Consider the following 18,363-nt stretch of genomic DNA (forward strand, 5'->3'; position numbering starts at 1 on the left):
TCATCATCATAATGACAATAATAATAATAATGACAGTAACATTAATAACAATCATTATCATCATCATAATAATGACAACAACAATAATAATAATAACAATAATGATAATAATACTAATAATAATAATGACAGTAACAATAATAACAATAATAATAATCATCATCATAATGACAATAACAATAATAATAACAATAATGATAATAATAATAATAATGACAATAACAAAAATAACAATAATAATAATCATCATCATAATGACAATAACAATAATAATAACATTAATATTAATATAGTAATAATAATAAATGTAGAGCTTCACAACTTTTCTAGCCTCTCTTGTAAAAAAAGAAAAAAGAAAAAAAGAAAAAGTACATTTGAAAGTTCATGGATCTCAACAATGAGCTGAAGTGTTTTCAGATTTCAGAGTGTTGGTTTGGTTTTTCTGCTTCAGCCTCAGAATATCCTCCTGACCAGCGAGTCTCCTCTCGGGGATATTAAGATTGTGGATTTCGGGCTGTCCCGGCTGCTGAGCAACAGTCATGAGGTGCGAGAGATCATGGGGACACCGGAGTATGTGGGTGAGCAGCGGACGCACAGTTCACACACACACACAGACACACACACACACACACACTATTGATTATTTAATAACTCTGAGTCATTACCTAAATCTGAATTATTCGCCCTCCTGTGAAATGTTCATTCTCTTTATACAGTGCGGTTTAACACAGAAGATGACTTTAAAAACAAAATCAAATCCTGCTCTGCTCTACATACAGCACAATAACAGGCAAACACACTGGACTGACTATCTGCAATTGGTTTGTTTCATCATTACAGCACCAGAAGTCCTGAATTATGAGCCGATCAGCACAGCGACTGACATGTGGTGAGTTTATTACTGTTATTTTCCCATGAGTCTCTCAGAGGTCTTCATCACACAGTACATACAGTATATTTCTGCTGTTCTCCGATCAGCTGCATCTGCTGTCCTCCAGCACACTTCTGTGATCTCCTTCAAACAAACCCTTTATTCACTAATGAAAGATGTTCGACTTCAGGATATATTCTGCAGGAACATTTGAGCCCTGAAGACTGTTCTGGACTCTGATAGAGCGTGTTATGCTAGTTAATAAATCTACTCATCTGCTTCTACTGGTCAGCTATAATCATAACTCAACATTGCAGATTCTGTCATGTGACTATAGCTAGTGATATCCCTGCTGACACGAGATATTGCGCAGCCCTGACAGCTAGTCTTGTTGTGTGGTAGTGTTGCTCAGAGTGTGATGTTCTCTGCAGGAGCATCGGCGTGCTGGTGTACGTGATGCTGACGGGCATCTCTCCGTTTCTGGGGGACGATAAACAGGAGACGTTCCTGAACATTTCTCAAATCAACATCAGCTACAGCGAGGAGGAGCTGGAGCATCTGGACGGATCCGCCATTCGCTTCATTAAATCACTGCTAATCAAAGAGCCTGAGTAAGAGCCGATCACCAATCTCACTTATAATAGATGCATACAAATACATATATGAGGAAATCCCTTCCCAATCCCTGAAGAATCACCTCCATCCCCTCCCACTCCAATGCTGTGAGGACTTTTCTTCTTTTTTGGGGGGGTCAGCAATGTCGGGTGAGTATGCGTCAGTCTATGTCGCTCCTGTCACTGTTCATCTAAAGCTCCACATCTATAATGCTCTTAGTCTATGCTGACATTATCTTCAGCACACTCTAATGGCTAATGGACAGACGGCTGCTTCTCACTCAGGCCTGCTGGACATGCTAATGAGATGGGCACTAGTGGGCGGGGCTTTCCCCCTCTAATGACACGAACAAAGGGAGAATGTCAATCAAAGTGTTTCTGCATCAAGTCTGATTAGAAATAACAGAATTAATTACATTTTCCCTTTAGAGGCTGGAGATATTCACACACTGCTGACACACAGATGTGTTTAAACCCCCTATAAAGTCATTTTTTCATAATAGCTCCCTTTAATGAGGAATTTAATCTCAATACTACTTCAAATCCCTATAAATCTCATTATATTTTCAATTCTACAGACGCTAATAATGCTGAGTGTGTTTCCTCAGGAATCGTGCGACCGCCGAGGACTGCCTGAAACACCAGTGGCTACAAACTGAAGAACAGGACCTGATTGAGAGCAGCGTGAGTCCCGGGACGTCCAGCCCTGATGAAGAGGAGGAGGAGGAGCTGATCGTGATGGCGGCGTATACTCTGGGCCAGTGCCGGCAGACCCCGGAGCAGAAGGACGTCTCCAAACGCTTCAAGTTTGAGGAGCTTTCCGGAGACTTCATCTACTGATCTGCTCGTTCTGCTGCACCGTATGCTCTTCTGACTTCGAGATTTGTACTCGTTTCTAATCCACATATCCTAAAACACTTAAATCAAGATCCACTTTCTGGACAAGTATAAAATATTGTCTTGTTTTCAGGAATAATGAGACTAAATGAAGTGAGTTTTTCATTTAAACATGCAATATAATCTGCCCACAGCGTACTGTAAAGGAAATAATGTCATTTCAAAAGTGAAAACTAGATTATTTTGCTTGTTTTAAGGAAAAACTCGCTTATTTTTAGTGCATTATTTCTGAAAGCAACACAATTTTTGTTCTTGTCTAATAAAATGCTGCTTGATTTAAGATTTTTTTGATATTTGGACTAGAAATGTAAGATAATAGTACATTTTTTAGTCTTGTTTCTAGTCCAAATGTCTAAAAACTCTTAAATCAAGAAGCATTTTCTCAATGAGCAAAGAATTTCCTCATGTTTTCAGAAATAATGAGTCAAAATGAAGTGAGTTTTCATTAAAACAAGCAGTATGATCTGCCAACGGGGTATTATACATGAAATAATGTCATTTCAAAGGTGAAAACTAGATTATTTTGCTTGTTTTAAGAAATAACTCACTTAATTTTGACTCATTATTCCTGAAAACAACACAATAGTTTATGCTTGGTCAGAAAATGCTTCTTAATTTAAGACTTTTTAGATATTTGGACTAGAAATGTAAGATAATTGTACATTTTTTGTCTTGTTTCTAGTCCAAATATCCAAAAACTCTTAAATTAAGAAGCATTTTCTGGACGAGCATTAAATTTTCTCATCTTCTCAGGGGTAATAAGACTAAATGAAGTGAGTTTTTCATGCAAACATGCAATATAATATTCCAATGGGGTATTATAAAGGAAATCATGTCATTTCAGAGGAGAAAAGTAAATCATTTTGCTTGTCTTAAGGAAAATCTCACTTCATTTTAATGCATTACTCCTGAAAATAACACAATAGTTTATGCTTGGTCAGAAAATGCTTCTTAATTTAAGAATTTTTAGATATTTGGACTAGAAATGTAAGATAATAGTACATTTTTGTCTTGTTTCTAGTCCACTTACACAAAAACTCTTAAATTAAGAAGCATTTTCTGGACGAGCATTAAATTTTCTCATCTTCTCAGGAGTAATAAGACTAAATGAAGTGAGTTTTTCATGCAAACATGCAATATAATATTCCAATGGGGAACTGTACATGAAATAATGTCTTTTCAAAGGTGAAAAGTAAATTATTTTGCTCGTTTTAAGGAAAATCTCACTTCATTTTCAGTTTCACAGGTGAATTTCACTTTGTTTCAATGCATTTTTGCTGAAAACATGACAATATGTGTTGCTTGTCTAAAAGATGCTTCTTGATTCAGGAGTATTTGGACTAGAAACGTTGGAAAAGCATTTTATTTTGCCGTGTATACGCCAAACCATGCATTATGTGCATTTCTCTGTGTTCTGTTCTGTTTGTGCTGCTTCATTTGGTCACTGTAAGCCTTGCTGTGCTTCTCTCGCTCTCACCGTTCTGGGGTTTCTTTTGGTGCCATGCTGAAATATTTGATGATAAGGGTCATACACTTGTTTTGTTTTTTTCTTCTGTTATTGTTTCCGTTTGGTTGTATTTGCTATGTTTGTACAAAATTAATGTTGTTTGTTTGTTTGTTTCTGCAATATTGATGCAGGCAGAATTAAAGGGATAGTTCACCCAAACATTGATGCATTTCTTTTTTCCATCGCACTGCACAACAAAATGCATTCGTATTCGGAGGTTTCATCTTGTTGCTTTCTAGTAAAAATATCTAAACTTTTTTAAATTAGGAAGCACTTTCTTGACACGTCTTATTTTCAGAATCCTAAATTAACCGAAAAGCTAAATCATCTGTCTGTGGAGTAAGTAATATATATATATTTTTTTTCAAACTAAATGCAAGAGGATGTTGCTTATCCCACTGACAGATTATGTTGCTCGTTGTAGGTCAAAACTCGAGTAATTTTGACTTATTTCTTCTGCTTTTTAATTTAGCAACGTTTCGATATTTTAACTTAAACTCAAAACAAGATATCCTAAGGAATGATGGTAAAAAGCAGCCATTGACATCCATAGTACAAATTAAAAATACTATAGAGGCCAATGGCTGTTTATAATCCAGCATTCTTCAGGATGTCTTCATTGGTGTTCAACAGAAGACAGAAACTCATACAGATTTACAATGATGTGCAGTTTAAGGTGAACTGTCCCTTTAAATGTAAATAAGTCTAACTTTATTTTATGAGTGTCACGTTTAAAAAGCCATTCTGTTTGTTCCTGATTGGTCAGTCCTGGGTAAAGACTTCTACAGCAATAACACACACACACACACACACACTTATATGAAGAAAACGTGACTTTCCCTGTTTATTTGAGCTCATGTTGGTGTAATAACTGCATTGATTCGTCACTATAAAGAATATTTTTAATGGTGACCGATTTCCCAGTGGCTGTCTTGATGCTGTAAATAAATGTTTGTCTCGATTGGCCGTTTCTCAGCTTCATTATTATTCAAGCTTGAGAAAATGGTCATCTTTAATCAAAATATGCACCTTTTTTCCCGCTCTGAAATGGCAGCTCCTTCTCTGATGATGTCATTGGGTGGATTGAAGATTAGCCCCGCCCCTAAGACTGTAAGTATTCTGCAAGTTAAAGATAAGAGGAGGAGCGTAAAAATAAACCACGCCCCCTACTTAATATTCGATTTCAGTTGAAAGTACATGATCATTCTGGATTACAAGTCTTCGTTCCAATCCACTTTTAAACACACTCATGAACTTCCCTTCCCTTGTTCCCTTGATGGAATCCCTGCAACCATTTTGATTTCGCCCAAGGGAGCGAGTCGGCTTAATATGTCCACTACAGCACCTATGTGTCCCAGAATGCAATGCGATTGTGACGTCACAACAGTGTAGTGCTCAAGGGTTTAGGGCTTAGTCCAATTGTTTATGCCCTTCACTCGCTAACTTCCCTCCATCACTACGCTTGGATGTACGTCATAGATTATGTCACACAAGTGTGCACTACTGATGGAGCATCTGAATGGGGCTGTGTTCCCATCCATTTTTAAACACACACTCACAAACTTCCCTTCCCTTGTTCCCTCATGGAAGTCCCAGCTGCTTCATGGACATACCCTTGATCCCTTGATTATAACTGAGGGAGTGCATCTGCTTCATATGGCCACTACAGCACCTGTATGTCCCAGAATGCAGTGCGATTGTGACATCGCAACATTGTAGTTCCCAAGGGCTCAAGGGTTTAGTGTGTTTCATTTAGAACCGGGCTGCAGTCCAGTCAATCGTTCATGCCCTTCACTTCCTTACTTGCCTCCATCACTTCGCTTGGATGTACTTCATTAATTACGTCACACAAGTGTGCACAACTGGTGGAGCATCTGAATGGGGCTGTGTTCCAATCCATTTTTTAACAAACACTCACAAACTTCCCCTCCGTTGTTCCCTCAGGGAAGTCCCAGCTGCTTTTTAAAGTGTGTTCCACTTAAAGAGAATGAGGGAAGCACATTGACATACCCTTGATCCCTTGATTTTGACTGAGGGAGCGAGTCTGCTTCACATGTCTACTAGAGCACATGTATATCCCAGAATGCAGTGCGACTGTGTCGTCACAACAGTGTAGCTCCCAAGTGCTCAAGGGTTAAGTGCGTTTCATTTAAACCTACATTCCAGTTCTGTGTATGCCCTTCACTTGCTAACTTCCCTCCATCTCATTCATTCAGATGTACGTCATTTATTACACAAGTGTGCACTACTGGTGGAGCATCTGAATGGGTTTATATGAAGTGCCCTAAACATTTGAGCAGTTGGTAAGTACATCACAATCGCATTGCATTCTGGGACACAGCTGCTGCAGTGGACATATTAAGCCGACTCGCTCCTTAGGGCGAAATCAAGTCTATGTTCATGTAAACTTCCCTTGTTCACTTGATGAGGTGGAACACAATTTGAAATGGCAGCTGGGATTTCCTTGAGGGAACAAGAGAAGTTCTCAAGTGTGTGTCCAAAAGCACACTAGTAAGTGTTCACTACTGGTGCAACATCTGAATGTGTTTTAGTGGAACACCCTAAACTCTTGAGCACTTGGGAACGACACTGCTGGACGTGTATTGCATTGCATTTTAGGATACATAGGTGCTGAAGTGGACCTATGAAGATGACTGTCAAAATCAAGGGATCAAGAGTATGTCCATGTAAACTTCACTTGTTCACTTGATGAAGTGAAACAACTTTAAAATGGTGAGGGGATTCATCCCATGGAAGGGAAGTTCACAAGTCTGTCTAAAAGTGCATTGGAACACAGCCCCATTCAGATGTTTCACCAGCAGTGCACACTTGTGTTAAGTAATTGATGTACATCTAACGGAACAAAACTGAGGGAAGGTAGCATGAAAACTGAACTGCAGCCCAAGTCTGCACTTAATAGTGTGCTTTTAAATTTGCAGTGTTCCACAAACATCTTGCATTTAAAGCTTCACCATTCGGTTTCCAGCAGAACACGCATGCAAGTGTCATAATAAAAGCTCTATTGTTCAATGTGTTTATTTATCTTACTGTTGTAATGGATAGTAATAATTAGCTATTATTATTCATTTCAAGAGTTAAAGATAAAATAAATACATTAATATAAATAGTGTTAGTAGTATAAATACATAACAGTGTGAAATAACACTTATTATCAGCACACACTGATAGTTTGAGCCACAGGTTTGAACAGCTGCTAGTAAACTAACGGTCCCTAATGCAGAAATGCTCTTTACAGTGGCGCCCTCTGCTGACCGAACTCATGCAATTATTTTAATTAATCATCCAACAATGCAAAACACATCCCCATGTGTTGTTTAATCTCACCTAATATGTCTTTATCTATTAGTAAAACTTTAAATAAACATATCTTCAAGGAATATCCTCAAACTCGGCAGCTCCTGCTTTCGGTAAAGCTGGTTTTATATTCACACGTTCTGACTTTGTCCTTTATAGGGAAATCATATTGGCAGCCATTAAAGTGCACTAGTGCGATTGTGACTATTAAAGTAGTCTAAAACATTGTTCACAGTCGATTAAGTCAAACGATTTCAGACCCAATTTTCAAAAATAATGAGATGCCAATAGCAACAATAACGTAAAAACAATTAAATTGACTATTATTATTAAAAGCATTAGTTATTATTTATATATATATATATATATATATATATATATATATATATATATATATATATATATATATATATTTAATTTACATTATAATACATATAGATTATACATATAGCTTTATCAGGGCTATTATTAACCATGACAGCATGTAAAATGTTAACAGAACAGTGTTTAAACTATTACAGACTCATACCAACAGTGATAAACTATATATATATATATATATATATATATATATATATATATATATATATATATATATATATATATATATATATATATATACACACACACACACACACACACACCATAGCAATTACGTTGATGCTGCGTTGAGCCGTAATGGCGAACTAAGATTACATAGTTATACATTAAACAGTACACAAGTGAATAAACAAAACTTAAATACATATAACTCAAGCATATTATTTATATACATCTTTATTCGTAGATGACATGGGTGCAGTCAGCATACGTTTTGTTTTGTGAATGTTCTACTTTCTAAATACCACACAAGCTGTCACTGTTCAAAAAAAATGAACGAATGTGCGAATATAAAACCAACTTTACCTCAGTCTTTCGGTGTCAGTCGCCGGTGTTCGGCTCCGCTCGGCGTGATAAACCGGGCGCGTGTATGTGTGTGGTTGAACGTTAACACGTTCAGCGGGACGGAAGCCGAACGGAAGAACCGGGCGCGGGAAATGATGATGAAGATGCTGCGTTGAGCCATAATGGCGGACTGGAGCGAGTGTCTGGATGTGGCCGTGGACATCGCCCGGAGAGCCGGACAGGTAACGTCGCATTACAAAGCTCCATTCCGGGGAAGAGTTGTGCTGGAACACCGCGGGATGAGCTCCACTGTAAACCGCTGATAAACAAACATGGTGACCGCTGACTGTGTTGTCAGCAGTGTTGTAGAGTAACGTTAAATGTCCTTCTGGAATAGTGTAAACACTGCTAATAGGCTCTGTACTGTTATTAATAGCCCTGATAACGCTATTTCAGCACCACAACAGGCTGCGGTACAAGAGAAGAATATTATAAGTATCATTATTATTATTATTACGAATAAATAAATATGTAATTGCAATTCTTTATTGTATATAAATAGTGGTAAAATCAAAACTGCATTTTTATTGTGTTTTTATTATTATTATAGCCTTTTAGCACCAATTTGATCATTATTATTTTGCCATTTTTATTAATACTTTTATAAATACTTCATTATTATTATTCTCTGAACCGTAACAAACACTGTTTAATTTAATAAAATCTAATTCAATCCCTCTGCCACATTAAGAAAGCAAACTTACAGCACAGTGTAGTATCATGAAAGATTTGGATTTGTTGTTTGCTTAGATTTTATTAATATTTTCAACATTTATAATTTATCAATTCAGGTTATTTACATTTGAGTAATTTTGGGATGTGTTTACATCTATTATTTTGGTATTAATCTATTTAATGTAATGTCACTTTTTAGCTTTGTTTATTTTATTTGTAAATAATTTCAGTACGTCTGACCAAACTTCTCTGGTATTTTAGCTTTTATGATTAGGATGTTGATGATGATGATGCTGATGATGATGATGCTGTTCTGTGTGTGTGTGTGTAGATGGTGTCGTGTGCTGTTCAGCTGGAGAAGCGTGTGAGCAGTAAAAGCACACCGACAGACCTGGTGACAGAAGCAGATCATCAGGTGGAGGAGCTGATCATCTCCACACTCCGAGAGAAATACCCTACACACAGGTACACACACACACACACACACTCATTAAAAAAGAAATACCCTGTGCGCACACACACACTCACTCCGAGAGAAATACCCTACATAGAGGTGCACACACATACACACACTCTCTTCTTACTGTGACATGTTAATGTGATGTTTGTGCACGCGCATGTACGTGTGTGCACATTTCTGTGTGTGTGTGTGTGTGTGTGTGTGTGTGTGTGTGTGTGTGTGTGTGTGTGTGTGTGTGTGTGTGTGTGTGTGTGTGCGTGTGTGCGTCAGGTTTATTGGTGAGGAGTCATCTGCTGCTGGTGTGAAGTGTGAGCTGACAGACAGTCCTACCTGGATCATCGACCCCATCGATGGCACCTGTAACTTTGTGCACAGGTATGATATTGTGATATTATATACATTTGTTTATTATATTCATTATATATATATATATATATATATATATATATATATATATATATATATATATATATATATATATATATATTTATTATTTATGCAACAAATGAAAATTAGCCCTTGTGGCTAACTCTGGCTTGTTTACAGTTTTACTGTTTATTAATGAGCATTGTTTCTTTTAAATAGAATTATATATATATATATATATATATATATATATATATATATATATATATATATATATATATATGTATATGTATATATTTGTTTATTATATTTATCATATTTTTTTGTTTGTTTGTTTATTATATATATATATATATATATATATATATATATATATATATATATATATAATAAACAAATAATAATTAAAAATATATGTATATATGTTTATTATACATATTATATATATTTATTTATTACATTTATTATATATATATATTTTTTTCTTTATTTATTTTATATATATATTTTTTATTTGTTTATTATATATATATATATATATATTAAATGTAATAAATATAATAAAAAAAAAATATATATATATATATATATAATATGTAATAAACAAATAAAATATATATATATATATATATATATATATATATATATGTTTATTATACATATTATATATATTTTTTATTATATTTATTACATTTATTATATATATATATATATATATATATATATATATATATATATATATATATATATATATATATATATATATATATATTTATTATATTTTGTTTAAATCTGTACCTGCTTCTCAAACACACACACACACACACTGCTGTGTTTTTCAGTTTCCCCATGGTGGCAGTCAGCATCGGGTTTGCTGTAAGGAAAGAGGTACGGTGATGCATTGATCAGTCACTCAGTATTATCACCTCTTCTTTCTCTGATGTCGTGTTTATTAATGTTTATAATATTTCCTGGCCGTCAGCTGGAGTTTGGTGTGATCTACCACTGTTTTGACGGGACGTTGTATACAGCCAGGAAAGGACACGGAGCCTTCTGCAACGGTGTTCGACTTCAGGTTTCAAAAGAGAAAGGTCAGGATTGTTCACCATATTTTAATAAAATGTATATATATATATATATATATATATATATATATATATATATATATATATATATGTGTGTGTGTGTGTGTGTGTGTGTGTGTGTGTGTGTGTGTGTGTGTATATATATATATATATATATATATATATATATATATATATATATATATATATACATACAATATTTCAATACAATTTATACAAAGACTATGTGTTTCTATATGGTGGCTCAGTGGTTAGCAATGTCACCACACAGCAAGAAGGTCACTGGTTTGAGTCCCAGCTGGGAGAGTTGGTGTTTCTGTGTGGAGTTTGCATGTTCTCCCCGTGTTGTTGTGGGTTTCCTCCGAGTGCTCCGGTTTCCCCTAGTCCAAACACATGCGCTATTGATAAATTAGGTTAACTTATCAATTAAAGTTAGCTAAATTGCTTGTAGTGTTTGTGTGTGAATGAGTGTGTATGGGTGTTTTCCAGTGCTGGGTTGCAGCTGGAAGGACATCCGGTGTGTAAAACATATGCTGGGGACTCAAAGCAGCAACCTTTTTGCTGTGAGGCCACAGTGCTAACCACTGAGCCACCGTGTCACACTCACTCCAGCCACTCATATATTAATATTGTTATTAATAATTACTTCGTCGTGTTTCATGTGTCCGTCAGACGTGTCGAAGGCTCTGATCCTCACAGAGATCGGGGCGAAGAGAGACTCAGCAACACTCGATATATTTCTAGGAAACATGAAGAAGATATTGAGCGCACCGACTCACGGGTACGTCCACTTTTAATAAATTACTGCCTAAATAGTGCACATGAGTGTAAAACCAGCTGTATTTTATATTATTGTATATGATCTATGTTGATGTTGAATATTTAAGCAGGGTGCGAATTATACCTTGATGATTGGAGGAGGGGGGGAGTGTCGAGTTTTTCGATTCAGTTCGGTTGTATGCATCCGTGATTTATAAATTTCTATATTTAATTCAATTAAATCTAATTTATTAATTAAGCTTGCCGTTATGTTGTCAGTGTTTTGATGGATATTGAGTGGTTCTCAAGGATATGTATGATATTAAATAAATGGTGACCAGTTTGCTTTCCTGCACCTGTTAATGGATGACATAGAAATACTGCAGGCATTTTTTATTTTACTGTTTAACTTCCATGTGCGAACCAGTGTATAATAAAACACAAACTATGCATCTAGGTTTACAGACACCTACAAACACCTTACTTTTACAGAAATCTGTTTTGTGAACACTTAAAGATTTGCAGATGAATGAATATTTCTGTCACAAACATGCACTCACAATGGTATGAACCGTTATAGGGGTGGTCAAATGTATATTGAAGTTATCTATTCATTTAATTATTAATATTATTTCAGATACAGATCAGAGCAATGTATGTTTTAACTATTAAAGGGCAGACCCCCTATACATCTTGTTTTGATGTCCTTCAGGGGGTCAGACCCCCCAAACACCCTGTAATTCACACCCTGTATTTAAGATGTTGAATAGAATTAATTCCTCTAATATTAGCATTCTTTATATTTCATAAGCTTTGCAATAACCCGATTCATAAATAATGATCTTTTCCTTTGCTGATATTAAGAGCCTTCCTTTTAAACTGAAATGTCTTCCTTTCACACTGAGTAGTTCATGCACATGCACACATGAAATGGCTTGCATAAATGCATGCACACTACTAAATTGTGCATGTTTGTGAATTCTATTGTGCATGTTTGCACGAGTGTTATTTGGCTGTTTATGCATGCATCGAGTTCATTTTCACGTGCAAGAGATTATAGGTGCATATGCATAGATCAAGCTTATATGTGCACAGGTGTGTTTGCATGCGGTGAGTATATATGTATGTGGGTGTATATGCATAGATCAAGTTCATATGTAGCGAGAGTGCACAACCTGACAAAAGTCTTGTGGTGAGAGCAACACATAATAACTCGACTTCTAGTTGATCATTTGTAAAAGTGTCATGTCAGAGATGCAGTCCTCCAAGCTCATGATGGAGTCAGACACAATATTCATTCTGTCTCCACTGCAGCAGGACTTTATATTCTATACTGGACATTATTTCTGTTCAGTGATGAGACTTTAGTCTGAGCAGAGTCAGACCGCACTGTCCTCATCAAATCAGTCAACATCTAGACATGATCAGATTTATTGAGCTCAAATCAGCAAAATCTAGAGGCCTTCACCTTTCATAAAGACTCTTCTGACACCAAATCATCAACTAGAAGTGTGAGTGTGTGTTGATTTAAATCCTCAGGGAATCTTTAATGGATGCTTTACAAATACACTGGAACTGAATGGTGTGTGTGTGTGTTTTGTGCTCAGCGTGCGGATCATCGGCAGCTCGACTCTCTCTCTCTGTCAGGTCGCCAGCGGGGCGGCGGAGGCGTATTATCAGTATGGTCTGCACTGCTGGGACATCGCAGCGGCCGCTGTCATCATCCGAGAGGCTGGAGGCTGTGTGATGGACACTACAGGTCAGAATACACACACACTTCCCAGATTAAACATTTAGGGACCCTACGCATAACTCTTAAAGAGGGCTTCCATCAGCGCATTAACTCTTTCCCTGCCAGCTGCCACTGATCAGTTCGTTCGCCAATCTGTATTCGGTAGGGGGATGAACACATGAATAAAATGCATTTTTGTTTGAAAGCAGAGGGATGGTTCTTTATTTTGATATATAATATGGTCAGATATTTCTTGCCGAAAATATTCTGAGGGCTTTCAAATTTAAATCATTAAAAACTATTGGCAGGGAAAGAGTTAAAGGGACAGTTCACCCAAAAATGAAAACTGACTTCCTATTTACTCTCCCTCAAGTGATCCCAAAGCTTTAAGGGTTTCTTTCTTCTGTTGAACACAAAAGAAGATCTTCTGAAGAATGCTGGAAAACCTGTAACTATTGGGTTTCATTGTAGGAAAAGCACTATGGAAGTCAATGGTTACAGGTTTCCAACATTCTTCAAAATATCTGTGTTTAACAGCATCAGTAAAGCTTTGAAACAAGTGAGGTGTGAGTAATTAATGACAGAAGTTTCATTTTTCGGGTGCGTTTAAAGTCACTGTGAAATCAAAATAAAGATTTTAGGTGTAAGCTTCAATATGTTTATAAGTCTTAAGGATATCTACAATCTAGTGCGCTCCAAAACGGTGACAAAACATACATATATTTAGATGTTATAAACAATCAACTCTAGGTTTGTGTCTTTCAGCAAAATTAAGTGGCGTCACCTCATACTTTAGTCTCTCATCACCTCTTCTGACCAATCAAATGCTCTCTAGTGTTTAATAAGCCCCGCCCCCTTCAAGATTCTATTGCGGTCGCTGAAATAAGTCACTTTAAAGGGCACCTGATATGCATAAATCACTTTATAAGCAGTTTAAACCCAGTTGTGTGTCAGCAGTGTGTTAATATCTCCAGCCTCTAATGGTCAACATGTATTAATTGTGTTTGTTCTAATCAGACTTGATGAAAACAGTCTGCAGAAACACTTTGATTGACATTCTCCTGTTGTACGTGTCATCAGAGGGGTTAACTAAGCCCCGCCCACTAATGGCCCTCTCATTAGCATAGTACATTAGTCCTGTTTATGTATCTGCCACTATGCAGATTCACAGGTGTCTGTAACTCCGCCCTCTTCTGAAAAGAGCACCATCTCGTTTGCATTTAAAGCGACAGTCTCTGAAATATCTGCACACGTTATGGTGTTTATATGATGCAGAACAGTCAGAATCTTACACCCAGCACCTTTAAAGGAACACTTTTTTTGTACGAAGTATTTCAAAGTGGCTATAAATAGTAATCCTCTACATATAGTCGTTTCTCCTTTTATAAACCCACAGATTTAATCAGATGAAATCAGTCTGTGCTCTCTGTTGAACATGATTTCTGATTCATTATGTCAGATTGAAACACAAAGAGCTTTACAGCGGCGCAGTGCACTCATTACTGTTTAACTCTGAATATCACACATGAAGGTGTTGATAATAGTTCACATATCATCAGATATTATTATATAAATAGAGGACGTGTCTACTGTAGACAGTGTTAATACAGCTCAGTGTTTCCTGCTGGTTCTAATATACAGTATATTCTGCTGTGGGGAAAGAAAGGAAACACTTGAGATAAATCAGATTCTCTGGCTTATAGATTATAGTTTGAGTAAAATGAAAGTTTTGTTTTGTTCTGTAAACTACTGATGACGTTTCTAATACAAGGAAGATTTATTCCTGTGGTTTAGAGCCTTTTATTTTCAAAAAAACTCAAACAAAATATACATGAAAAAATGTTTTTAAAATATGATCTAATAAACAAAATGATGAAAATATAATAATAAAAATAAAACCAAATGAAGAAGAATGAAGTGGCTCAGTGTGTGTGTGTTTGTGTGTGTGTGTGTGTGTGTGTGTTTTAGGTGGTCCGCTAGACCTGATGTCCAGGCGTGTTGTGGCTGCAGGGACGCGTGAGATCGCTGAATATGTGGTCAAACAGCTGCAGCCCATAAACTACGGCAGAGATGACCTCTGACTGACCTCTGAGTGACCTCCGACCCCAACCTGAGCCTTTTACCTCAGAACACACACACACACACACACAATCCTGCCACACCACTACTGCAATGTCCACACACACACACAGACACTTACTTGCACATACACTTTCTCTCTCTCTCTCCCTCTCTCTCACACACACACACACACACACACACACACACACACACACATGTATACAAACACACTCTCTTATACAGACACACTTTCTCACTCGCATATAAACACACACAGTAGTCACACACATGTAAACTCTCGCATACTAACACCTACACCCACACTCTCTCTCATACACACACACACACACACACTTTTTTACAGACACACACACACTCACATACATACATACATACACTTTCTCTTTCACACATGCACACTCTCTCTCTTGCTCTCTCATAACCACACAGAAGCACGCATACACTCACACGTGCACACACATATACACACTCTCTCATGCACATACACAATTTCTCTTTTACACAGACACACACAAAAACAAACAAACAGAAATTGACTATACACACACGCACATACACACACTTTCTTTTTCACACACACACACACACACACACACACACACTCTCTCCCTCTCTCATACTAACTCTCTCTCACACACACACACACACACACACACACACACACACACACACTTCACTGTATGTTCCGCTGCTCCTTGAATCTGCTCATGGTCTCGGTTATTCACAGCCAGACAGAATCTGCAGATGTGATTTAATAATTATAAAGAGTGACGAGGAGAGACTCAATAACAGCAAACAATCACCTCTGAACTAATGTCACGTTCACAATGCACATACAGTTACAGCCACTCGTTTAGTAGAGAGAGCTACAGCAGCGCTCCTATATGATATACACTCACCGGCCACTTTATTAGGTACAGCTGTCTAACTGCTCATTAACAAATTTCTAATCAGCCAATCACATGGCAGCAGCTCACTGCATTTAGGCATGTAGACATTGTCAAGAGGATCTGCTGCAGGTCAAAGCGACCATCAGAATGAGGAAGAAAGGGGATTTAAGAGACTCTGAACGTGGCATGGTTGTTGCTGCCAGACGGGCTGCTCTGAGTATTTCAGAAACTGCTGATCTACTGGGATTTTCACGCACAACCATCTCTAGGGTTTATAGAGAATGCTCCGACAAAGAGGAAATATCCAGTGAGCGGCAGTTCTGTGGGTGCAAATGCCTTGTTGATGAGGCCAGAGGTCAGAGGAGAATGGCCAGACTGGTTCCAGCAACAGTAACTCAAATAAGCACTCGTTACAACCGAGCACTGCAGAAGAGCATCTCTGAACACACAACACGTCCAACCTTGAGGCGGATGGGCTACAGCAGCAGAAGAGCACACCGGGTACCGCTCCTGTCAGCTAAGAACAGGAAACTGAGGCTACAATTCACACAGACTCACCAAAACTGGACAATAGAAGATTGGAGAAACGTTGCTGCTCTGATGAGTCTCCATTTCTGCTGACACATTCAGATGCTCGGCTCCGACAACATGAAAGCATGGATCAACCTGCCTTGTATCAGCGGTTCAGGCTGGTGGTGGTGGTGTAATGGTGTGGGGGAGATTTTCTTTGGGTCCATTAGTACCAATTGAGCATCAACGCCACAGCCTACCTGAGTATTGCTGCTGACCATGTCCATCCCTTTATGAGCACAGTGTCTCCATCTTCTGATGGCTACTTCCAGCAGGATAACGCAGCATGTCATGAAGCTCAATCATCTCAGACTGGTGTCTTGAACATGACGATGAGTTCACTGTACTCAAATGGCCTCCACAGTCACCAGAGCTCAATCCAATAAAGCAGCTCTGAGATGTGGTTGGGATTGGCATCATGGATGTGCAGCCGACAAATCTGCAGCAACTGTGTGATGCTATCATGACAACATGGAGCAAAATCTCTGCCATGAAGGATTAAGGGAGTTCTGAAGGCAAAAGGGGTCCAACCCGGTACTAGTGAGGTGTACCTAATAAAGTGGCCGGTGAGTGAAAGACAGAATATTACTTCACAAATAGTTTTGTAAACAAATCTTTAAATGTTAGCTTATTATTATATAATATATAGTACAATAATTTAATTTAAAACAGACTGAATAAATATATGCATTTACACACTTTACATCAGTAAAGAAAGGAGAGTTTGAGTCACTCTATTATATTCCAGTATTATATTCCTCAGGAATGACTTTCTCTGTGAGGAAAGTTGTTTTTACACTGAGATAACCCAGTATTACCTGTGTGTTCTGTAATCAAACACTGATAGAAATGTCATATTTACCCCTCAGACTTACTGTGATGAATAAGGATCTCACGGTGGCGCAGTGGGTAGCACAATCACCTCACAGCAAGAAGGTCACTGGTTTGAGGCTTGGCTGGCTCAGTTGGTGTTTCTGTGTAGAGTTTGCATGTTCTCCCCGTGTTGGCGTGGGTTTCCTCCAGGTGCTCCGGTTTCCCCCACAGTCATGCAAACTCCACACAGAAACACAGACTGACCCAGCCGGGACTCGAACTAGCGACCTTCTTGCTGTGAGGCCACAGTGTTTGGCACGTGTCGCCCCCTATTAAATATAATAAAACATATATTGAATTTAAATCTATTGGAAATGAATATATGCAGATGTAGGATGCTGAATTACACACAGAGCAGTGCAGTGATGTATACATCTGGTTAATATGTACAGTACATGTTGATCCTGATCATTTCTCAAAGAAGTTGTTTAACCGAAAGCACCTAATAACTCATAAATCCATGATCTTGGCGTTATCACACACACACACACACACACACACACACACACACACTGACTGCAGTTTTAACCTGTATTTGACACTGTTATGTTTTTCTAATGCTGACTGACTGACGCACTGTAAGGAACACATGGAGAGGAGAGTTTTCACTGCCAGTTTTTATAGTTTCTCCTGCTGTGTTGAACTTCTCTCTTTAATCCCTGTGTTTGTATCAGGGCGGAAATCCTCTGGTGTGAAATATTAAAGCGGCATAAACACTCAAA

The 18,363-nt window shown here is 37.6% G+C and overlaps 2 protein-coding genes across 4 annotated transcripts in view; both read left to right on the forward strand.

Annotated features, from left to right (window-relative positions):
- stk17a (serine/threonine kinase 17a) overlaps window positions 1-4,850 on the forward strand; it is a 44,217-nt gene extending 39,367 nt beyond the window's left edge. The window contains exons 4-8 of one of the 3 annotated variants that reach the window (XR_015524307.1): window positions 452-578; window positions 841-889; window positions 1,303-1,482; window positions 2,094-3,137; window positions 3,475-4,850. Coding sequence is in view for 1 of the 3 variants with exons in the window: in NM_001089337.2 (NP_001082806.2) it covers window positions 452-578; window positions 841-889; window positions 1,303-1,482; window positions 2,094-2,325 (588 nt within the window). In the remaining 2 variants the exon portion in view is untranslated. 3 annotated transcript variants of the gene reach the window in all.
- A 3,309-nt stretch (window positions 4,851-8,159) lies between these two features.
- On the forward strand, window positions 8,160-18,363 carry impa2 (inositol monophosphatase 2). The gene is given in 8 exon segments (NM_001020572.3): window positions 8,160-8,331; window positions 9,156-9,289; window positions 9,555-9,659; window positions 10,493-10,538; window positions 10,633-10,741; window positions 11,408-11,516; window positions 13,102-13,253; window positions 15,195-18,363. Coding segments are annotated over 8 exon segments (828 nt in total). The 5' UTR covers window positions 8,160-8,271; the 3' UTR covers window positions 15,308-18,363.

This window comes from Danio rerio, chromosome 24 (genome assembly GCF_052040795.2).
Source record: "Danio rerio strain M-AB ecotype USA chromosome 24, GRCz13ab, whole genome shotgun sequence".
Lineage (NCBI taxonomy): Eukaryota > Metazoa > Chordata > Actinopteri > Cypriniformes > Danionidae > Danio > Danio rerio.